Source organism: Gorilla gorilla, chromosome 14 (genome assembly GCF_029281585.2).
Source record: "Gorilla gorilla gorilla isolate KB3781 chromosome 14, NHGRI_mGorGor1-v2.1_pri, whole genome shotgun sequence".
In the NCBI taxonomy this organism is placed as follows: Eukaryota; Metazoa; Chordata; class Mammalia; order Primates; family Hominidae; genus Gorilla; species Gorilla gorilla.
The window spans coordinates 110,758,791-110,783,941 of NC_073238.2; the positions used below are offsets into that span (position 1 = coordinate 110,758,791).

The 25,151-nt window shown below is 39.9% G+C and overlaps 1 protein-coding gene across 2 annotated transcripts in view; it reads right to left on the minus strand.

The window, feature by feature from the left end:
- The window catches only part of UGGT2 (UDP-glucose glycoprotein glucosyltransferase 2), a 251,796-nt gene extending 235,158 nt beyond the window's left edge, over positions 1-16,638 (minus strand). Inside the window, exon 1 of one of the 2 annotated variants that reach the window (XM_019039934.4) lies at positions 16,312-16,638. In XM_019039934.4, the coding sequence (XP_018895479.4) occupies positions 16,312-16,469 (158 nt within the window). In that variant the 5' untranslated portion in view covers positions 16,470-16,638. The remainder of the gene's footprint in view (positions 1-16,311) is intronic. The other variant, XM_063697472.1, reaches the window with a different exon arrangement.
- Positions 16,639-25,151: the final 8,513 nt, after the last annotated feature.

Sequence of the window (25,151 nt, forward strand, 5' to 3'; positions counted from 1 at the left end):
ACTGCAGCCACTTAAGTAGCTGGGACTACAGGCACATGCCACCATGCCCAGTTCACTCTTTTGGACAAAGTTTTTTTAAAGGTAACAAGCTGGCATTTCCAATTGTTCACTTGCCTTATAAAATACATGGCTCGAAATAAGTGTATTTCTTCAAAAAATTCTGCCCAGAGAAAACAGTTATTTCTACAAAGGGTGTTTTTATATGCACTGAAGAGTTTGACAGTAATTATAAGTGGAATTTCAAAAATATTTTCAGTCAGATCAACACAAGTAGAATAACTGCAGTTCAGATGTACAAATTAAGGTATGCATACTGTAAAATGCTAGCCTCTTCAGCCTATAACCACCTCTAGCCAGAGTCTTGCTCTGTCGCCCAGGCTGGAGTGCAGTGGTGCGATCTTGACTCACTGCAACCTTCACCTCCCTGGTTCAAACAATTCTCCTGCCTCAGCCTCCTGAGTAGCTAGGATTACAGGCATGTGCCACCACATGCAGCTATTTTTTGTATTTTTAGTAGAGACAGGGTTTCACCATGTTGGCTACGCTGGTCTCAAATTCCTGACCTCATGATCCGCCCGCCTCGGCCTCCCCAAGTGCTGGGATTACAGGCCTGAGCCACTGCGCTCGGCCGCAAATTTTATTATACTATAAATTTCTTTATACAGGGGACATACCTTATTCATCTTTGTTTCCTACATAAGACTATACTCAAGTTATGCACTCAAATTTCCAGGATGAACTGAAAAATATCTGTGTGTGTGTGTGTGTGTGTGTGTGTGTGTGTGTGTGTGTGTGTGTGTGTGTGTGTGTATGCATTTATAGATTTTGGTTGGGAAGCTCAATTTTTGGATTTAAAGCATTATTCTTAAAAATTTCTCTCACTTGCTCCCACATTATTTTCCTTAAGTTCCTATCTGCCCAGCTCCTTCAACCTATTCAATGCTCTTCAATTCTTCCACTTCCACACTTACTCTTCTCAACCTCTTTGCTTTTCCTACAATTTTAACATAAACAAATTGAAGGAAAGCAGAATAACGAACTATATAAAATAAATTTTTTGAAGTGCAGTGGTTGAAGAAACTACAGGCTTTTGGCCTGCTATTCTCACATAATGTGTCACACACAGAAACAGATTTGGTTCTGAAAGAGAGGATCGGTAGATAAAAGGTATAGAGAGAAAGATTTTAGTTTATATAACAAAGGACCTCCTACAATTTTGATCTGTTCACAACAAAACAATAAGGCACATGAGGTAACACTGAGCATCCTCTCTGGATTTTCGAAGGACAAACTAGTTTCCACAAGTAAGGTATATTGTAGAGGTAATTCTGATGGTGGCTTAAAGTATACCTTTCCCTATAAAAAGTACCTTTCGTTGAATTAGCATTACTGAGTACCTAACTTTTGTGCACTGTGCCTTGGCAAAATAAACATGAATAAAAAACAGTTTTGTCTCTGAAGCTCACCTTTTAACAACAGAGATTAGCATATATGATACCTTACAATAAGGATTATTACAGAAATACTGGCCAAATGTTATGAGAGCATAATAGAAAGTTATTAATTTTGTCATGGGAAAGTATCAGGCAAGATAGAGTAATATGGTATGCCCACAAGTAAGGTATCAATGAGGAAGACTGTAAAAGAATGATATATTACTATTCTAAGGCTACCACACCATTACCCAAGGATCCTCTACACATCTTTCCTGGATAACGCCATGTTTATACTGGGCTTCTGCTGAGATGGTTGAGTGGATTCATGAATCACAGGTCTAACCTATTCAGCAAGAGAAATTTATTCTCTCATAGTTCTGGAGGCCAAAAGTCTGAAGTCAAGGTTTGAACAGAGTTAATGCAAAAGATTCTAAAAGCTGCCCTTTTTTTGTTGGGGGCATCATTCAAGCCACCCTCTAGCCCCTAAAAGCCCCCAAAATCCACCTCCCCTACATAAAGTATATTTCCCTTTGCCAACAACCTCCAAAAACTCAACCAATTACAGAATCAATTCTAAGTCCAAAATCTCATGTAAATATCATCAACTTCATTTACAAATTTTATCATCTAAATCATGTATGGGTGAGACTCTGGGTATGATCCATCCTGGGGTCAAATTCTCCCCTGTCCACCTGTGAAACTAGAAAACAAGTTATGTTTCCAAAATGCAATGGTGAGACAGGCATAGGATGGACACTCTAATTCCCAAAGGAAAAAAACAGAAGGAATAAAGGGGTCACTGGTCACAGGCAAGTTCAAAATCCAGCAGGGCAAATTTCCATTATGTTTCAAAGCCTGAGAATAACTCTCTGTGGCCTGATGCTTCACCCTCTGTGCTGCCTGCCATGGTTCTGCCTGCAGAGTTATTCTTTCTTTCTTGAAAGGGCAGCACAATGTTTACAGCCAAGTAGCTCTATTAGTCCCTTTCCTGCCTATAGAATTTTGGAAGTCCAACAGCCTTCTTTCATTTTGTCTTGTCTCTTTCGGTCCAAGCTGATAGTGATTCTAATACATTCCCCAAAACTTTGTAAGACTATTGTATATTTCACCAAGAGCCACATCATTACACAGATCCTCCCCAGATCCTTCCTGGATATCTCCACCTTCTTTTACCAAGCTTCTGGGGAGATGGTTGAGGGGACCCATGAATCACATGCTTAACCTGTTCAGCAAAAGGTTGTCCTGCCAGGTTTCTGTCTTTCTCTCCAGAGCACACATTCCCAACACTGGGTTTCCTAGTTGTAACACCCTTTACAATCTGGATAGGCTGAGAACCTCCAAAATCATCAAGTGTTGGTTCCTTTTTCCTTACCTGTTCCTTTTTAAATTTATCTCTTTCTTCTCTCATTTTAATATAAGCAGCGAGGAGAAACCAAGCAGCACTTTTAACACTTTGCTTGGAAATCTTCTCAGCTCATATCCAAGTTCACCAGTTTCAAGATGTTTTCCACAAACTGTAGAAACCAAGTCAGCCGGTATTGTATCACTACATAACAAGGGTTACCTTTCTTCTAGATTCCAATATAATGTCTCTCATTTCCTTCCAAGCCATGGCCAGAACAGACTTCAATGTTCATATTTCTACTGAAATTCTCTTCAGGATGATATAAGTATTCTCTATGATGACAGAAGTTTTTTCAACTATGCCCTTTAATCTCTTCTAAGCCCTCAGCAGAATCACCCTTAATGTCCAGATTTCTGCAGTCTCCTCAAGGCAGTCTAGGCTTTTAATACCAAACTTCTCAAAATTATTCTAGCCTCTGCCCAACTCCACAGCTATTTCCACATTTTGAAGTATTTGTTACAGCAGCACCCAACTTTTTGGTCCAAAATCTATATTAGTTTCCTAGATCTGTTTAACAAATTATGAAAAATCTGGTGACTTAAAACAGAAACTTATTCTCTCACAATTCTGGAGGCCAGAAGTCCAAAATCAAGGTGTTGGCAGGGCTGTGCTCCCTCTGAAGGCTCTAAGGGAGACTGTTCCATCCTGGTGGCTTCAGCTGTTCCTTGGCTTGAGGCTGCCTAACTCCAATCTCTAACTTCACATGGTGTTCTCCTTTTTGCCTGTGTCTTCTCTGCTTCTGTCTCTTAAAATGACATTGGATTTGGGGCCCATCTAGATAATCCAAGATGATCTCATCTCAAGATCCTTACTTACATTAACAAAGACATTTTTTCCAAGTAAGGTAACATTTACAGGTTCTGGGAGTTAGGATGTGGACATATCTTTTTGAGGCCAGCATTCAACCTACTACAGATGCCCGTTGACTTAGATGGGGTTACCTCCCAATAAACCCATTAAGTTGGGTTTATTAAGTTGCAAATACTATAAGTAAAAAATGCATTTAATACCCTGGTAAACCCATAGTAAAGTCAAAAAATCCTAAATTGAACCATGATAAGTTGGGGACAATTTGTACGTGATGAGGTTTGTAAATCAGACTGCGGCTAGACTGTCAAGGACCTTCAGGAGCATAACACAGCAGTTCCAACTCTAAGACTCTCAAGGCAAATGTAAAGCCAGATACCGTAACAAGCAGTCTAAGGCTGGAAAAAGTTAGACTGATTTGGAGCTAAGTGTGAGATCAGATCTAGGCAAACAGTTAAATACTGGGGAAAGGATAAAGGAAGGGGATCAAAATTAAGCTAGAATCAGGTATTAAATAAAAACCGTTTTAGCCTCCCACTCAAATGGACAGAGCAGCATGTGGAGTCTTGAATTCTGAACCTTTGCTCCAGAACTGCTGCAGGAATAAATTAGAAAAGCCAAGAGAACCCACAGACCCTCTGAAGGAAGTGAATTGCTCCTGTAGGACCTGGGAGATACCCCAAATACTCTGAGTACCCAAACTGTGAGAGTGGGAAAGGGGGATTGTCTGCCCCTGAAAACACACTCTCACTGGGGAACCCGAAGGTGTATATCACTGGAGAAGATTCTGACCTTACCTGGGGCTGAGTCAATTTAGAGAGCCAAGCAAAATACAAGGGTAGAGGAAGCAGCAGGAAAAGCCCTGTGGGCTCTCTGGGTCCCCTAGGAAGCTATTTCTGCCTTGCCTCACAGGGGTCTTCCGGTAGGGCTGCCAGAGGTACTGGGAAGAGGCCATAGGGAGAAGGAAACCTCCAGCTGAACCTTGTAACAATTTCAAAGGAACAAGAAATCTCCTCGCCAGAACTTGGGAGAGGGCATGAATCTGGTGTGCAAACTCCACAGGTGGGGAAGCATGAGAGCCCTATTTGCATTTGCAGCTGGGAGGCTGGTAGCCTGGCGCAAGTTCTCAGCCCTGCTCGCCCACCACCTAAGTTCTCAGCCCTGCTCGCCCACTGCCTGGAAACAGACTCAGTGCTGTTGGGTGGGGCACAGAGGGAGTGAGACTGGCCTTTTGGGTTGCATGGGAGCTGGGTGAGGCCTGTGACTGTAGGCTTTCCCCCACTTCCCTGACAACCTGCATGACAAAGCAGAGGCAGCCATAATCCTCCTGGGAATATAACTCCATTGACCTAGGAATCCCACCCCCATCCCCCACAGCAGTTGCAACAAGACCCACCCAAGGACAGTCTGAGCCCAGACATGCCCTAGAAATGCCCCTATCTGATGGTCCTTCCCTACTCACCATGGTAGCTGAAGACAAAGGGCATATACTCTTAGGAGTTCCAGGGCCCACCCACTGCCTGATCCTCCCCATACTACCACAGCTGATGCTCTCTTGAAAAGGCCACCTCCCTGCAGAATGCCAACCAGCACAAAAATAGTGCATTAAACAACAAAAAGTAAGGACCCTCAGAGAGTCCATTTCACCCCCCTACCACCTCCAGCAGAGCAGGTGCTGGTATCCACAGCTAAGAGACCCATAGACAGTTCAGATCATAGGACTCTGTGCAGACAATTCCTAGTACCAGCCTGAAGCCTGTTAGACCTACTAGACGGCTAGATCCAGAAAAGAGAGAACAATCTCTACAACTCGGCTGTCAGGAAGCCACATCTGTAGGAAAAGAAGGAGAGTACTACATCAAGGGAACACCTCTACAGGACAAAAGAATCTGAACAACAGCCTTCAGCCCTAGACCTTCCCTCTGACAGAGCCTACCCAAATGAGAAGGAACCAGAAAACCAACTCTAGTACTATGACAAAACAAGGTTCTTTAACACCCCTCAAAAAAATCACACTCGCTCACCAGCAATAGATCCAAACTAAGATGAAATGTCTGATTTACCTGAAAAGAATTCAGATGGTCAGTTATTAAGCTAACCAAGGAGGCACCAGAGAAAAGGCAAAGCCCAATTTAAGGAAATAAAAAAAAAAGATACAAGAAAGGAGGGGAGAAATCTTCAGTGAAATAGATAGCATAAATAAAAACAACCAAAACTTCAGGAAACAATGGACACACTTATAGAAATGTAAAATAGAGTTTCAGCAATAGAATCAAATAAGCAGAAGAAAGAACTTCAGAGCTTGAGGACACGGTTTTCAAATTAACCCAATACAACAAAGACAAAGAAAAAAGAATAATAAAATATGAACAAAGCCTCCAAGAAGTCTGGGATTATGTTAAATGACCAAACCTAAGAATAATCAGTATTCCTGAGGAAGAAGAGAAATCTAAAACTTCGGAAAACATATTTGGGGGAATAATTGAGGAAAACTTCCCCACCCTTTCTAGAGACCTAGACATCCAAATACAAGAAGCTCAAAGAACACCTGGGAAATTCAACACAAAAAGATCACTGCCTAGGCACATAGTCATCGGGTTATCCAAAGTTAAGATGAAGGAAAGAATCTTAAGAGCTGTGAGGCAAAAACACCAGGTAACTAACCTATAAAGGAAAACCTATCAGATTAACAGCAGATTTCTCAGCAGAAACCCTACAAGCTGGAAGGGATTGGGGCCCTATCTTCTGCCTCTTAAACAAAACAATTATAAGTCAAGAATTTCATATCTAGCAAAACTAATCTTCATAAATGAAGGAAAGATACAGTCTTTTCCAGACAAAAAAATGCTGACAGAATTTGCCACTACCAATCCAGCACCACAAGAACTGCTAAAAGGAGCTCTAAATCTTGAAACAAATCATGGGAGTAAATCAAAACAGAACCTCTTTAAAACATAAATCTCGCAGGACCTATAAAACAAAAATACAATTAAAAAAAACCAAGGTATACAGGCAACAAATAGCACAATGAATAGAATGGTACCTCACATCTCAATGCTAACATTGAATGTAAAGGGCCTAAATGCTCCACTTAAAAGATACAGAACTGCAGAATGGATAAGAATTCACCAACCAACTATCTGCTGTCTTCAAGAGACTTACCTATCACCTGAGGACTCACATAAACTTAAGGTAAAGGGGTAGAAAAAGATATTCCATGCAAATGGACACCAAAAGCGAGCAAGAGTAGCTATTCTTATATGAGATAAAACAAATGTTAAAGCAACAACAGTTAAAAAAAGACAAAGAGGGACATTATATAATGATAAAAGGCCTTGTCCAACACGGAAATATTACAATCTGAAATATATATGCAATAATGGAGTTCCCAAATTTATAAAACAATTACTACTAGACTTAAGAAATGAGATACACAGTAACAAAATAATAGTGGGAGACTTCAATACTCCATTGATAGCACTAGACAGGTCATCAAGACAGAAAGTCAACAAAGAAACAATGGATTGAAACTATACCCTGGAAAAAATGGACTTAACAGATATTTACAGAACATTCTACCCAACAACCACAGAATATACATTCTATTCATCATCAGTGCATGAAACTTTTTCCAAGGTAGACCACTGATAGGCCACAAATCAAACCTCAATAAATTTAAGAAAACTGACATTATATCAAACACTCTCTCAGACCACAGTGGAATAAAACTGAAAATCAACCCTAAAAGGAACCTTCAAAACCATGCAAATACATGGAAATTAAATAACCTTCTCCTGAATAAGTCAACAATGAAATCAAGATGGAAATTAAAAATGTTTTCGAACCGAACAACAACAGTGACACAACCTATCAAAACCTCTGGGATACAGCAAAGGCTCTGCTAAGAGGAAAGTTCATAGCCCTAAATGCCTACATCAGAAAGCCTGAAGGTGCACAGACAATCTAAGGTTACACCTCAAGGAACTAAAGAAACAGAACAAACCAAACCCAATCCCAGCAGAAGTGAAATAACCAAGATTAGAGCAGAACTAAATGAAATTGAAACAAACAAAAAATACAAAAGATAAATGAAACAAAAAGCTAGTTCTTTGAAAAGATAACTAACATAAATAGACCATTAGCAAGATTAACCAAGAAGAAAAAAGAGAAAATCCAAATAAGCTCAATTAGAAATGAAATGGGAGCTATTACAACTGACACCACAGAAATACAAAAGATCATTCAAGGCTACCATGAACAACTTTATGTGCATAAACTAGAAAACCTAGAGGAGATGGATAAATTCCTGGAAAGATACAACCCTCCTAGCTTAAATCAGCAAGAATTAGATACCCTGAACAGAACAATAATAAGCAACGAGATTAAAATTGTAATAAAAAATTGTCAACATAAAAACGTCTAGGACCAGACATATTCACAGCCAAATTCTACCAGACATTCAAAGAATTCGTACGAATCCCATTGACACTATTCCACGAGACAGAAAGAGGGAATCCTCCTGAAATCATTCTATGAAGCCAGTATCATCCGAATACCAAAACCAGGAAAAAAACATAACCAAAAAAGGAAACTACAGACCAATATCCCTGATGAACATAGATGCAAAAATCCTTAACAATATACTAGCTAACCGAATCCAACAATGTATCAAAAAGATAATCCACCATTATGAAGTGGGTTTCATAACAGGGATGGTTTAACATAGGCAAGTCAATAAATGTGATACACCAGATAAACAGAATTAAAAATAAAAATTACATGGTCATCTCAATAGACGCAGAAAAAGCATTCGACAAAATCAAGCACCCCTTTATGATTAAAACTCTCAACAAAATCGGCATACAAGGGACATACCTCAATGTAATAAAAGCCATCTATGACAAACCCACAGCCAACATAATACTGAATGGGGAAAAGTTTAAAGCATTCCCTCTGAGAACTGGAACAAGGCAACAATGCCCACTCTCACCACTTTTATTCAACATAGTAATGGAAGTCCTAGTCAGAACAATCAGACAAGAGAAAGAAATAAAGGGCATCCAAATCAGTAAAGAGGAAGTCAAACTGTCGCTGTTAACTGATGATACGATTATATACCTAGAAAACCCCAAAGACTCCTCCAAAAAGCTCCAAGAACTGATAAAAGAATTCAGCAAAGTTTCCAGATACAAAATTAATGTACACAAATCAGTTGCTCTCTTATACACCAATAGCGACCAAACTGAGAATCTAATCAAGAACTCCACCCCTTTTACAACAGCTCCAACAAAAATAAAATGCTTAGGAATATACCTAACAAATGAGGTGAAAGACCTCTACAAGGAAAACTACAAAACACTGCTGAAAGAAACCACAGATGACACAAACAAATGGAACCATACCCCACGCTCATGGATGGGTAGAATCAATACTGTGAAAATGACCATACTGCCAAAAGCAATCTACAAATTCAATGCAATTCCCATCAAAATACCACCATCATTCTTCACAAAACTAGAAAAAAAAATCCTAAAATTCATATGGAACCAAAAAAGGGCCCACACAGCCAAAGCAAGATTAAGCAAAAAGAATAAATCTGGAGGAATCACATTACCTGATTTTAAACTATACTATAAAACCATAGTCTCCAAAACAGCATGGTACTGGTGTAAAAACAGGCACATAGACCAATGGAACGTAATAGAGAATCCAGAAATAAACCCAAATACTTCCAGCCAACTGACCTTGGAGAAAGCAAACAAAAAAAAGTGGGGAAAGGACACTAAAATGGTGCTGGGATACTTGGCAAGCCATATGTAGGAGAATGAAACTGGATTCTTATCTCTCACGTTATACAAAAATCAATTCAAGATGGATCAAGGACTTAAATCTAAGACCTGAAACTATAAAAATTCTAGAAGACAACATCAGAAAAACCCTTTTAGACATTGGTTTAGGCAAGGATTTCATGACCAAGAACCCCAAAGCAAATGCAATAAAAACAAAGATAAATAGGAGAGAGGTTCCAAGATGGCTGAATAGGAACAGCTCCAGTCTACAGCTCCTAGCGTGAGCGATGCAGAAGAAGGGTGATTTCCGCATTTCCAACTGAGGTACCAGGTTCATCTCATTGGGGCTTGTCAGACAGTGGGTACAGGGCAGTGGGTGCAGCCCACAGAGCGTGAGCCGAAGCGGGGCAAGGCATCGCCTCACCCGGAAAGTGCAAGAGGTCAGGGAATTCCCTTTCCTAGCCAAGGGAAGCTGTGACAGATGGCACCTGGAAAATCGGGTCACTCCTACCCTAATACTGTGCTTTTCCAACGGTCTTAGCAAATGGCACACCAGGAGATTATATCCTGCGCCTGGCTTGAAGAGTCCCACGCCCACGGAGCCTCCCTCACTGCTAGCACAGCAGTCTGAGATCGAACTGCAAGGCAGCAGTGAGGCTGGGGGAGGGGCACCCGCCATTGCTGAGGTTTGAGTAGGTAAACAAAGGAGTCTGGAAGCTTGAACTGGGTGGAGCCCACCACAGCTCCAGGAGGCCTGCCTGCCTCTGTAGACTCCACCTCTGAGGGGCAGGGCATAACTGAACAAAAGGCAGCAGAAACTTCTGCACACTTACATGTCCCTGTCTGACAGCTTTGAAGAGAGTAGTGCTTCTCCCAGCACGGAGTTTGAGATCTGAGAACAGACAGACTGCCTCCTCAAGTGGATCCCCGACCCCCAAGTAGCCTAATGGGGAGGCACTTCCCAGTAGGGGCCGACTGACACCTCATACAGCCGGGTGCCCCTCTGAGACAAAGCTTCCAGAGGAACAATAAGACAGCAACATTTGCCACTCTGCAATATTTGCTGTTCTGCAGCCTCTGCTGCAGATACCCAGGCAAACAGAGTCTGGAGTGGACCTCCAGCAAACTCCAACAGACCTGCAGCTGAGGGTCCTGACTGTTAGAAGTAAAACTAACAAACAGAAAGGACATCCACACCAAAATCCCATCTGTACGTCACCATCATCAAAGACCAAAGGTAGATAAAACCACAAAGATGGGGAGAAACCAGAGCAGAAAAGCTGCAAATTCTAAAAATCAGAGCGCCTCTTCTCCTCCAAAGTAACGCAGCTCCTTGCTATGTGAGAGAGACACACATAGGCTCAAAATAAAGGGATGGAGGAAGATCTACCAAGCAAATGGGAAACAAAAAAAAGCAGGGGTTGCAATCCTAGTCTCTGATAAAACAGACTTTAAACCAACAAAGATCAGAAGAGACAAAGAAGGCCATTACATAATGGTAAAGGGATTAATTCAACAAGAAGAGCTAACTATCCTAAATACATATGCACCCAATACAGGAGCAACTAGATTCATAAAGCAAGTCCTTAGAGACCTAGAAAGAGATTTAGACTCCCACACAATAATAATGGGAGACTTTAACGCCCCACTGTCAACATTAGAGAGATCAACGAGACAGAAAGTTAACAAGGATATCCAGGAATTGAACTCAGCTCTGCACCAAGCAGACCTAATAGACATCTACAGAACTCTCCACCCCAAATCAACAGAATATACATTCTTCTCAGCACCACACCGCACTTATTCCAAAATTGACCACATAGTTGCAAGTAAAGGACTCCTCAGCAAATGTAAAAGAACAGAAATTATAACATACTGTCTCTCAGACCACAGCAATCAAACTAGAACTCAAGATTAAGAAATTCACTCAAAACCACTCAACTACATGAAAACTGAACAACCTGCTCCTGAATGACTACTGGGTACATAACAAAATGAAGGCAGAAATAAAGCTGTTCTTTGAAACCAATAAGAACAAAGACACAACATACCAGAATCTCTGGGACACATTTAAAGCAGTGTGTAGAGGGAAATTTATAGCACTAAATGTCCACAAGAGAAAGCAGGAAAGATCTAAAATTGACACCCTAACATCACAATTAAAAGAACTAGAGAAGCAGGAGCAACCACATTCAAAAGCTAGCAGAAGACAAGAAATAACTAAGATCAGAGCAGAACTGAAGGAGATAGAGACATAAGAAAACCATTCAAAAAAAATCAATGAATTTAGGAGCTGGTTTTTTGAAAAGATCAAAAAAATTGACAGACTGCTAGCAAGACTAATAAAGAAGAAAAGAGAAGAATCAAATAGATGCAATAAAAAATGATAAAGGGGATATCACCACCAATCCCACAGAAATACAAACTACCATTGGAGAATACTATAAACACCTCTACGCAAATAAACTAGAAAATCTAGAAGAAATGGATAAATTCCTGTACACATACACCCTCCCAAGACTAAACCAGGAAGAAGTTGAATCCCTGAATAGACCAATAACAGGCTCTGAAATTGAGGCAATAATAGCCTACCAAACAAAAAAAGTCCAGGACCAGACAGATTCACAGCCAAATTGTACCAAAGATACAAAGAGGAGCTGGTACCATTCTTTCTTAAACTATTCCAATTGATACAAAAAAAGGGAATCCTCCCTAACTCATTTTATAAGGCCAGCATCATCCTGATACCAAAGCCTGGCAGAGACAGAACAAAAAAAGAGAATTTTAGGCCAATATCCCTGATGAACATCAATGCAAAAACCTCAATAAAATACTGGCAAACCAAATCCAGCAGCACCCCAAAAAGCTTATCCACCATGATCAAGTGGGCTTCATCCCTGGGATGCAAGGCTGTTTCAACATATGCAAATCAATAAACATAATCCATCATATAAACAGAACCAAAGACAAAAACCACATGATTATCTCAATAGATGCAGAAAAGGCCTTTGACAAAATTCAACAGCCCTTCATGCTAAAAACTCTCAAATTAGGTATTGACGGGACATATCTCAAAATAATAAGAGCTATTTATGACAAACCCACAGCCAATATCATACTGAATGGGCAAAATCTAGAAGCATTCCCTTTGAAAACTGGCACAAGACAAGGATGCCCTCTCTCACCACTCCTATTCAACATAGTGTTGGAAGTTCTGGCCAGGGCAATCAGGCAGGAGAAAGAAAGAAAGGGTATTCAATTAGGAAAAGAGGAAGCCAAATTGTCCCTGTTTGCAGATGACATGATTGTATATTTAGAAAACCCCATCATCTCAGCCCAAAATCTCCTTAAGCTGATAAGCAACTTCAGCAAAGTCTCAAGATACAAAATCAATGTACAAAAATCACAAGCATTGCTCTATACCAATAACAGACAAACAGAGGGCCAAATCATGAGTGAACTCCCATTCACAATTGCTTCAAAGAGAATAAAATACCTAGGAATCCAACTTACAAGGGATGTGAAGGACCTCTTCAAAGAGAACTACAAACCACTGCTCAAAAAAATAAAAGAGGACACAAACAAATGGAAGAATATTCCATGCTCATGGATAGGAAGAATCAATATCGTGAAAATGGCCATACTGCCCAAGGTAATTTATAGATTCAATGCCATCCCCATCAAGCTACCAATGACTTTCTTCACAGAATTGGAAAAAACTACTTTAAAGTTCATATGGATCCAAAAGAGAGATCGCATTGCCAAGACAATCCTAAGCAAAAAGAACAAAGCTGGAGGCATCACGCTACCTGACTTCAAACTATACTATAAGGCTACAGTAACCAAAACAGCATGGTACTGGTACCAAAATAGAGATATAGACCAATGGAACAGAATAGAGCCCTCAGAAATAATACCACACATCTACAACCACCTGATCTTTGACAAATCTGACAAAAACAAGAAATGGGGAAAGGATTCCCTATTTAATAAATGGTGCTGGGAAAACTGGCTAGCCATATGTAGAAAGCTGAAACTGGATCCTTTCCTTACACCTTATACAAAAATTAATTCAAGATGGACTAAAGACTTAAATGTTAGATCTAAAACCATAAAAACTCTAGAAGAAAACCTAGGCAATACCGTTCAGGACATAGGCATGGGCAAGGACTTCATGTCTAAAACACCAAAAGCAATGGCAACAAAAGCCAAAACTGACAAATGGGATCTAATTAAAGAGCATCTGCACAGCAAAAGAAACTACCATCAGAGTGAACAGGCAACCTACAGAATTGAAGAAAATTTTTGCAATCTACCCATCTGACAAAGGGCTAATATCCAGAATCTACAAAGAACTTAAACAAATTTACAAGAAAAAAATCAAACAACCCCATCAAAAAGTGGGCGAAGGATATGAACAGACACTTCTCAAAAGAAGACATTTATGCAACCGACACATGAAAAAATTCTCATCATCACTGGCCATTAGAGAAATGCAAATCAAAACCACAATGAGATACCATCTCACACCAGTTAGAATGGCAATCATTAAAAAGTCAGGAAACAACAGGTGCTGGAGAGGATGTGGAGAAATAGGGACACTTTTACACTGTTGGTGGGACTGTAAACTAGTTCAACCATTGTGGAAGACAGTGTGGCGATTCCTCAAGGATGTAGGACTAGAAATACCATTTGACCCAGCCATCCCATTACTGGGTATATACCCAAACGATTATAAATCATGCTGCTATAAGGACACATGCACACATATGTTTATTGCGGCACTATTCACAATAGCAAAGACTTGGAACCAACCCAAATGTCCGTCAATGATAGACTGGATTAAGAAAATGTGGCACATATACACCACGGAATACTATGCACCCATAAAAAAGGATGAGTTCATGTCCTTTGTAGGGACATGCATGAAGCTGGAAACCATCATTCTCAGCAAACTATCACAAGGATAGAAAATCAAACACCGCATGTTCTCACTCATAGGTGGGAACTGAACAATGAGAACACTTGGACACACAATGGGGAACATCACACACCAGGGCCTGTCATGGGGTTGGGGGAGGAGGGGATAGCATTAGGAGATATACCTAACGTAAATGATGAGTTAATGGGTGCAGCACACCAACATGGCACATGTATATCTATGTACCTGCACGTTGTGCACATGTACCCTAGAACTTAAAGTATAATAATAAAAAAAATAGCTAGGACTTAATTAAACTAAAGAGCTTTTACACGGCAAAAGGAATAGTCAGCAGAGTAAACAGACAACCCACAAAATGGGAGAAAATCTTCACAATCTATACATCTGAAAAAGGATTAATATCCAGAATCTACAAGGAACTCAAATCAGCAGGAAAAAAAAACAGTCCCATCAAAAAATGGGCTAAGGACATGAATAGACAATTCTCAAAAGATACATAAATGGCTAACATGAAAAAATGCTCAACATACTAATGATCAGGGAAACACAAATCAAAACCACAAATGCGATACCACCTTACTCCTGCAAGAATGGCCATAATAAAAAAATAAAATAATGGATGTTGGCGTGGATGCAGCAAACAGGGAACACTTCTACACTGCTGGTGGGAATGTAAACTAGTATAACCACTATGGAAAACAGTGTGGGGAGTCCTCAAAGTACTAAGAGTAGATCTACCATTTGATCCAGCAATCCCACTACTAGGTATCTACCCAGAGGAAAAAAAGTCATGAAAAAGATAGTTGCACAAGTATGTTTATAGCAGCACAATTCACAAGTGCAAAAATGTGGAACCAATCCAAATACCCATCAATCAACGAGTGGATAAACTGTGGCATATATACGATGGAACACTACTCAGCCATAAAAAGGAATCAATTAATGGCATTCACAGCAACCTGGATGAGATTAGAGACTATTATTCTAAGTGAAGTAAGTCAGGAATGGAAACCCAAATATAGTATGTTCTCACTGATATGTGGGAACTAAGCTATGAGGATGCAAAGGCATAAGAATGACACAATGGACTTGGTGACTCGGGGGAAAGGTTGAGAAGGGAGTGAGGGATAAAAGACTACAAATTGGGTGCAGTGTATATACTGATGGGGTGATGGGTGTACCAAAATCTCAGAAATCACCACTAAAGAACTTACTCATGTAACCAAACACCACCTGTTCCCCAATAAACTATAGAAATGAAAAAAAAATGAACTTTTAGCATCAAATACATGAACTTATGTGGAGTGATGGAGTCTCTTTTTAGGGACACACACTGTTGCTGTGGTGAACAGCCATTAAGTCATTGGTGTAAAACTTCATTTTTGCTAAGAGAAAGAACTTTCTAATTTTACTCAACTAGAATACTAAAGGGCAAAATGCAATAGCTACAAGTTTTGTTCTGCAGAGTAAATGACAGGTCATGAACTAATTCCGTTGGAAGAGATACAGGAAAAATATTACCTTGCAGGAAGCTGCCCTCCCCATAGTAAGCCTAGGAGCTGATGGTATGATGTCATCATTACGAAACTAGGTACTTTAAGCACTGTCTGAACAGAACTGCCTACCCCAGTAGAAGCTCTTGCGTTAAGTGCCACGCGTAAATGCTAATACATCCCAACATATTAAAGCAGAGCAGGGAAGCTTTAAAAATCGTAGGTAAAGTAAGACTGAGGGGGAAAGGAACTGCAAGTGAGTGCTGCACGGGAACCGAGAAGGGTCGGGAAGGAAGGAGGTGGTGATGCTCAGGGCCAGAGCGGGGGCGTCTGGAGAACCCAGGTGGGAGCCAGACACCCGCTGCGAGCACGAAGAAAGCGCTGCTGAGGGTGGCAGCGCGTCCACACCCGCCCGGACGAGGGCCCGGCCCGCACCTACCTTGCCTCCAGCAGCAGCGGGGTCTCGGGCCACTTCGCGGCCAAGTGGGCCGTCACCGACTTGGACGCGGCGACCGTCCCGGCGCCGAGCTGCGAAAGCCACAGCGCTGTGGAGCCTAGGAGCAGCCGCACCACGTTCGTGGCTTTCGCTGGCGCCATGGCACGGAGAGAAAAGCGCGAGTCTCTCGGACCCGGTACCCACAGTCTGTGGCCGCCACGCTTCGGCCGGCTCTTCCCGGTGCGCGGCTGCCCACTTCCGGTGGGGGGAGCTCGAGTCCGTTACTCGGTGCCGGGTCCAGGCCGGCGCATGCGTGTCCCGCTCCGGCGCGGTTTAGTGGGTGCGGCCTGGAGAGCCCACGCCAGCCGGACACTGGGCCACGTCGGAGCCGCCGGGGCGGCGCCGGGTTGCTGAGCGGCGTCACAGATGCTCCCGCGGGTCCATTCCCAGGACCTTGGGTTCTCGGACAGAGGCCTTAGGACACGGGGCGGGAAGCTGGCTCTCCAGACCGAACTAGGGCTCTGGAGTTGCCAAAATCTGGAAGCAAAGTCAGGACCGCTTGCATATTGTCCACCTTTTACATAGGAGGAAAATAAGGCCAGTAAAAGTTGAAGTCCCCACCTCACGCAGTTCTCAAGTGTTACTACAGGTTGGAATCACCTGGGAGAGCTTTTAGAAGGCCGCCGCCAAGGCCACGCCCCGTACCTGAGAATCTCGGGAGGGGGGGTGAGATGCGGCATCAACAGTGTTAGTTAAAATCCGCAGGTGATTCCAGTGTCCAATCATGTTAGGAAACCCGTGACTTACAGATGGCTCTCAAACTTTAACCACTTGCTTGTTAAAACACTGCAGAGTGGTGGGCCTCCCCACAGTGTTTCGGATTCAGTAGATCCCTTGCGGGGGCCGAGAACTTGCATTTTATTTCTCCCAAGTTCGCAGATAATACTAGTGGCTAGAAATCACACTGGAGCCTTTTCCATTGGAAGGTGTGGTCCAGGGTAGGCTTCAGCTGTGAGCTCAATGGAAATGCAGAAGCTCAGGCCCCGCCCCAGACCTAATGAATCAAGATCTCCAATTTAACGGGAACCACAGGTGATTCCTATGCACAGGAAAGGTGGAGAAGAGTGATTTAGAGGATTACATTTAAAAGTGCACAGAAAAGTGCCAATAAGCCTGAGCATGGTGGCTCACGCCTGTAGTCCCAGCACTTCGGAAGGTCGAGGCGGGAAGGTAGCTTAAGCCGAGGAGGTCGAGGCTGCAGAGAATGGTGATTGCGCCATTGCCCTCCAACCTGGGCGATAGAGGGAGACCGTGTCTCAAAAAAACAAACAAACAAACAAAAAAGGACAATACGTGATAGTTGTTTTGTCAGAGTAGAATATATGGTAAAATAGTTTAGCGGATGCACGGATTCATTGCTTTTTTTCTCTCCTCTTACTCCTTTGCCCTGCAGGGAAGCGGATCTCTTGAAGTTGCGGAAACATAGTCATTCCCTTTTTTCGTTTCATTTGCTTAGTCAGTACCCTTCCTTAGAAAATTCTATTCCGCTAAGCAATTCCACGAATTTCCAGAATAATTTCTCACTTCCCAAGTTTAGCCTTCATTTCCTGATTTATCCTACTTGGTATGATCTATCCTTACTTTAAATTTCCTCTTTATTGTAACTGCCATATAGCACTTAAGTTCTCACTTCAATACTTGAGTACGCTACTTATTTCTCCTGTGAGAGATGGTATATTCCCCCAGAACTCATGCCTTGTTCATCTTTGGCATCCCTTGCAGTACCTAGCACAATACTTCACATTCACATGTTATTTGGGGGCTCCATGAAGATTGAAGAACCCTTGCTTTATGGAAAGAAGGTAGAAAGCTAAGGCAAATGCACTTCATTTCTATCCATAGTGTATACGAGAAAAATACATTACGAATCTTTCACAATTATTTGCTTTAATTAACTCCCCATTTCCACTCATATTTAGACCGAAATTTTTATTGAGATTGTGGGATTAAGGAAATAAAATATTGACAGTGAATGTCTTAAATGTCAGCATATCCAATGGACTGCAAATCTTTAAGAAATAATTGGCCATATAAAAGGCACATTAAATAGACTATTAAAGGACACTAATAAAATGTATATTAGTAAAAATTTCACTATATGTGAGTTCAGAATAGTGAGAATGCTCATTTCTCTTTTAAAGAGAATAAAATTAATCTAATCCAGGCCATCTATGAATATATTTGTTATACATTTTATCTTACATGGTGTTCTCCTAGAAATTTTAATTTGAAACATTCCTCAGAATGATGATCCCCAAGCGTGTTTCCCCATCTACAGAGCAAAAGGATAAGACAATGTGATATTTAAGATTCCTTCTATATGTGATTCCTATGTGCAGATAAAAAAAAAACTAAAATGCAAAAATTGAGTAAATTAGCAAAGTCCACTCAAGTCAGTGGAGTAGCAAAGTATTTTAAAATCCACTATCAATAACCCTTTGGCACAGATTGGCTTTGAACTAGGGACCTAACTCTACCTAAGTCTTTTTAGCAAAATACAATACAAAAGTTATTCACTGCAGGATAAAAGGAATGAAAATTGATGAAGGTAGCAGTTTCTATCATATGTGGAAGAAGTGATTAATGAGTGCTTTATAATAAGAATCTTGTGTTTAACAGAATAAATCATCTTGAATTTAATGATATGTATTTAATGATAATAATGGCATGACATGAGTATAAAGTTACTGCCAAATTATTGCGTTATATAATAAAATTTTAATTTTCTAAGCCTACATAAAATCCAATGGGTGAACTCACTTTTTAAAGTATTATTCTGTAGGTTTTCCAGATTTCCCTTATAAGAAAGACCCTATTCTCCTATTCTCGTTTTATTATTAAAAGATCTTTTGTCCTGGCGTGGTGGCTCGTGCTTGTAATCCCAGCACTTTGGGAGGCCGAGGCAGGTGGATCGCGTGTGGTCAGGAGTTTGAGACCAGCCTGGCCAACATTGTGAAACCTCATCTCTACTAAAAATACGAAAATTAGCGGGGTGTGATGACAGGTGCCTGTAGTCCCAGCTACTCAGGAGGCTGAGGCAGGAGAATCACTTGAGCCCAGGATGCAGAGGTTGCAGTGAGCCGAGATTGCACCACTGCACTCCAGCCTGGGCAACAGATGGGACTCCATCTCAAAAATAAATAAATTAAATTAAAGATCTTTTTCTTTTTCTTTTTCTTTTTTTCTTTTTTGATATAGAGTCTCTCTCTGTCACCCAGGGTGGAGTTTTTTTTTTGTTTGTTTTGTTTTTTTGATATAGAGTCTCTGTTGCCCAGGGTGGAGTGCAGTGGTTCTCTTGAGTAGCTGGGACCACAGGCACATGCCGCCATGCCTGCTTAATTTTTTGTATTTTCTGTAGATGTGGAGTTTCACCATGTTGCCCAGGTTGGTCTTGAACACCTGGGCTCAAGCGATCTGTGCACCCCTGCCTTTCAAAGTGTCGGGATTACAGACATGAGCCACCGTGCCTGGATATTATTTAAATATCTTAAATACACAAAAGTTTTCTACTCATTCCAGTTGGGAAAAATTTAGAGACTTATGTAATTTGTTATATCACTATTCCCTAGACAAGATTATACCAAAATCATAATCAAATGAGTATGGTTTAGGTTTTTTTGTGTTTAGTTTTAAGCTTAACTCTTTATAGCTTTTTTTAAAATTTAAGGGTCTGCAAGTTTGATATTTACAGGTTTAGGTTTTTCACGTTTAGTTTTAAGCTTAACTCTTTATAGCTTTTTTTAAAATTTAAGGGTCTGCAAGTTTGATATTTACAGGTTTACATATTTTATTTAAGATAGATAATAAATGTCTCACAAATGTCTAATCCCAGTATGTTTGATGAATTTTTTTAGTGGAGCTTTTTACTACAGTGGCTTTCAAATAGCAAATAAAGGATGTGAAATATATAATTTTTAAATTAATCATTTTGGATGATGTAAGAACTTGAGATTTGCTATTTAACAACAACCATCTATACTTATATGGTTAAATCGAAGTATTTTTAATGGTGGTAAAATACACATAAAATTTACCATTTTAACCATTTTTAAGTGTACAGCTCAATAGTGTGAAGTATATTCACATTGTTGTGCAACCAGTCTCCAGAACTTTTTCATTTTGCAAAACTGAAACTCTGCACCCACTAAACAAAAATGCTCCATTCTCTCTCCAGCCCCTGGCAACTACCATTCTACTTTCAATTTTTATGAATTTGACTACTCTAGATACTCATACAAGGAGAATCATACAGTATTTGTCCTTTTGTGGCCATCTTATTTCACTTGGCATTATGTCTTTAAGGTTTATCTGTGTTTGTACCATGTGTGAGAATTTCCTTCCCTTTTAAGGCTGAATAATATTCCACTCTCTGTATATACAACATATTGCTTATCCATTCATCCGTCCATGGACACTTGGGTTGCTTCCACATTTTAGCTATTGTAAATAATGTTGCTATGAACATAGGTGTATAAATACCTCCTGGGGATCTCACTTTCAATTATTTTGGATAATCTACCCAGAAGTAGAATTACTGGATCACATGGTAATTCTATTTTTAATTTTTTGAGGAGCCACCATACTGTTTTCTGCAGTTTACATTCCTACCAACAGGGCACAAGTGTTCCAATTTTTTCATATCCTCCCCAACACTTATTTTCTCTGTGTGTGTGTGTGTGCGTGTGTGTGTGTGTGTGTTTAATAGCAGCTATCCTAATGGGGATGAGGTGACATCTCATGTGGTTTTGATTTGCATTTTCCTAATTGGTCAAAGTATTTTTGAAACACAAGTTTTGGAACTCATTTCAGAGCCAATTTCTGAGCTGCTCAAGATAATAATTTCCATAATTATATAAATGCAAGACAATTTCCTTTGTTTTCTGTCCATGTTTCACTGAATATATTGCTTAAAAGACTGACTTGGGCCAACAGTATCAGTACCTCCAAAAAAGTAGCTTAAACTAGTAAGAGACTCCATTTTCTTTCTCATAAACCTGGAAATAAGCAGTCTAGAGCTTCTATGGCAGCTAACGGTGTCCAATCTTTTGTGTCTATCTGCCATTTTTGATGTGTGGATTTTAATTCATCATCACAGATGGCTTCTGTGTCTCCAGGTATCATTTACATATTCCTGGCAAGTGGAAGGTGAAAGAGCAAGGGCAAAAGGCAAAACCTGGATGTCAATTGAATTGGTTATATTTAGTAAACTTTCCCAGAAGCCCTATCAAATAACTGCCCCTGATGGCGTATTAATCAGTTCTCAACCAGTTCTCTGCCCTGTGGTCATTCTTTGCACAATGAGAGGCTGAGAAATGTAATTTTATAGCTGGGCATACTTTCTTCCTCAAGAAAATTAGAGTTCTGTTACTATGAAATTGGAGAGTGAAGTGTGTTATATAGACTCCTGGCTGTGTTTGCTAAACCCATGTATTCTTTCTACTTTCCACATCTCATTTTGAGGCAATGGGTTGGCCTGGAAACCAGGAATAGTGAAATTCTAGAAGTCAGAGGACAATTTGTAGAACAATATTAGGAAACAGATTGTCTACTGTTAGGAAGTATCTTCTAGCCTAATGTAAGTACAATAATATGGCTTTCATTGGTTGAAGAAAGCAAATGCTAATCATTTGAAAGTCAAATTGCAATAAAAGTGCCTTTATTTCAAAAATACTATAATTCAAATGTAACAAAATATAAAAATTTAGGGTTGAATTATTGTCTCAAATCTGTTATATTTGCAGCTGGAAGTGCTAAAAATCACTTTGTCTAAAATTAGTTGTATCAAGTATCATGAGCCAAGAAAATTTACGTCACTTGTGTAATTTTGGTTTAAAAATCCTCTTGACCTAGCAACTGATCTTAATATAATCAAATAATAACTTGTTTCATTTCAAAAGTCAAAATTTGATTATTCTTGCCTAGCTGAAGAAAGACCAGAGAAATTCATTCTTCCCATTTACTTATTCATCTCCTTCTGAGTGCATATTTCAGCTCTAGAATTAAGAAGGGAAGATTCTGGAAAAGAGAGAAAGAAGCATGGAGGCACCACATCAGATGGAGAATTTATTTTTTTGTTTTATGTGTTATGTCAGATGGAGATATTGAGGTATAGGCAGAGAAATGGAGAGAAAGTGCAACCAAGTTTTACAATGTTAGCAGACTTGGTAAACCTTTTTATTCATTTTCATTTTTGTCTCCATTCCACTTTAGACTCAGTATAGTTCTTTATTCTCTGTTTTCTTCTCATTTCCTTTCTATGAGTCATCTGATATCATTTATTTTTAATTTAGTGTGAATGTATTTCAGAACCTAAACTGGAGTTGCCAGAGTACTATTTGAAAGAGCTGTGTGTTCTGTTCGAAGGTCATTCAGTACTCCCACTTGCAGCTACACTGGAAGAAAGAGGGACCTGGAGCATGACCTAAGACAGCACAGGTTACTCTGCTTAACAACAGAATCCTGTTTTATCTGTGCTTGTGTTCTACACTCTTTTTCTTGTAGTTCAAAGTTCTTTCCTCACATCAACACCTTTAGCTCAGCAGCCTGGCTTCCTCCTCCCAAGCTGGAGCATCACCCATTTACACTAGCCTTTTGGTCTCACACCTCAGATATTTTTTTATTTTCTATCATTTGGCATCCAGAACATCTGGGACTGAACCTTCTAAGGAGAGGTGGGCTGCATATGGACGCACTTCTCAGAAACATCCCGGAGGAAGCTACGAAATAGGCAAATAGGAATCAGAGGCTACATATGACTGGGTAGAGAACAAAATGTCCTGAAATTTGACTACTGGGGAGCTGGGTTCAGGACTTATGCATTTTAGTGCATCATATTAATATGTGAATCTAATAAAGATTAAACTGCAAATGTGGGCACTTCATAGATACTAAAAATCAACAAAGAGAGGATAAAAACTAAGAACAATTGCACTGATTGAGATGAACTTCTCACTGTTTTTTTAATTCCTTGTAAATGCATCACAGGAAGTACATACAAAACTATATTAAATAAATAATATGTATAAAATGCCTTGTACATGCCAAGTGTATGAAAGGCACTCAAAACTGCAAATATAGGCCGGGCGTGGTGGCTGTCTGGGAGCACTTTGGGAGGCCAAGGTGAGAGGATTGCTTGAGCCCAGAAGTTCAAGACCAGCCTGGGCAACATAGTGAGACCCCATCTCTACACATAGTAATAATAATAGTAATAATTAGTTTGGTGTGGTTGCAAGCACCTGTAGTTGCAGCAACTTGTGAGGCTGAGGTGGGAGAATGGGGTTTATGACCTCACTGAGCTTATGAGGTCAAGGCTTGAGTGAGCCATGATTGCAATACTGAACTTCAGCCTGGGTGAGAGAGTGAGATGCTGTCTCAAAAAAAAGTGCAAATATATAGTTAATTATATATTATCATATAATTATAATTATATATGCATTATATAATAAGCATTTGATGAAACTATTAATTAATAGGTGTTTTATAAGATTATCTTTAAGGTTCATATTGTTATAACTTTAGTGTCCATGTAGCAGAGTTTTCTATTCATAAATTTTCCAAACTGGTGGGAACACATTGGTGTGGTTTTTTTTTTATTAAATCCTACTGATAATTAGAAACCATATCTTCATCTAAAATTTATGTTCCAAGTTCCTATAATTCAAAATGTCAGAATAATTTCTGCCATTGATTCTGAAGGTGTCTCTTTCCTACCAGTTTCTCGGCTGTTTTGTCTGGATTCATATTTAAGCATTTGGCTTTCATTTTTATCTCTAATTCATCCAGGCTGGAAGAGTTGAACAGTAATACCAGCTGGCATAGAGTTGAGACTGTATCAGCATATTGATGTTCCTGCATCAGCATATTGATGCTAGTGACACCAAAATGTTTCTCTGTGTCACTAAACTGCCTCACATAGGCATTAAACAAGTGTGGTGACAAAAGAGAGCTGACAGTAATCATCCCCAGAATGGATGAACCGTTACCCATTGGAAGAGAAAACGTTTCACAGTGAGTTGGTGCATTATCACAATGACATGAAACAAATCAATATATCCCAACTATCAATAATAAATAAGAGTAAATAAGTATGTGACATTCTGCTAGTAGTTGATGATTAACTGTTGAGACTGTGACACTTTTGGTTCTGAACGTAATTAAAAACAAAAGTCACCATGATAAAGATGCTTAGAAAAAACTGCAGCTGCTGCTCAATCCTGATGTGAAGAATAACTAGCTAATCAAGTATTTTTTTAAATTTAATTAACTTTTTAGTGAAAGAAAAACATATATACAGAAAAGTTCCCACATCATACTTGTACAGCTCAATGAATTTTTTACACAGGTATGACATTTGTGTAACCTCTACCCAGCTAAATGAATAGTACATATTGGTAGCACTTCTCTTACCTCTTAACGGTCATTATTCACATCTTTCTCCCCAAAGCTAATTCATTAGCTTTCATTCATTCATTGACTAACCAGAGCTCTCACATAATCAATTAATTTTATCTGTATTGTGAATCATAATTCTGTGCTACTTTTGAGAGTGGTTTAAAGTGGGGAGTGCACTGCCAGACACATGTGATAGATTATTCTACAGCAATACGAAGAAGAAGCTTGAGCCCCAAAGACCAGGTAAAAGATGATTAAAATAGTGTGGGTAAGACAGGATGAGGAGTCAACAAAGAAACAGCAATAGGATTTGTAAAGAAGAAACAAAAAAGAGCCTGAATAGCCAAAGGAATCCTGAGCAAAAAGAACAAAGCTAGAGGCATCATATTACC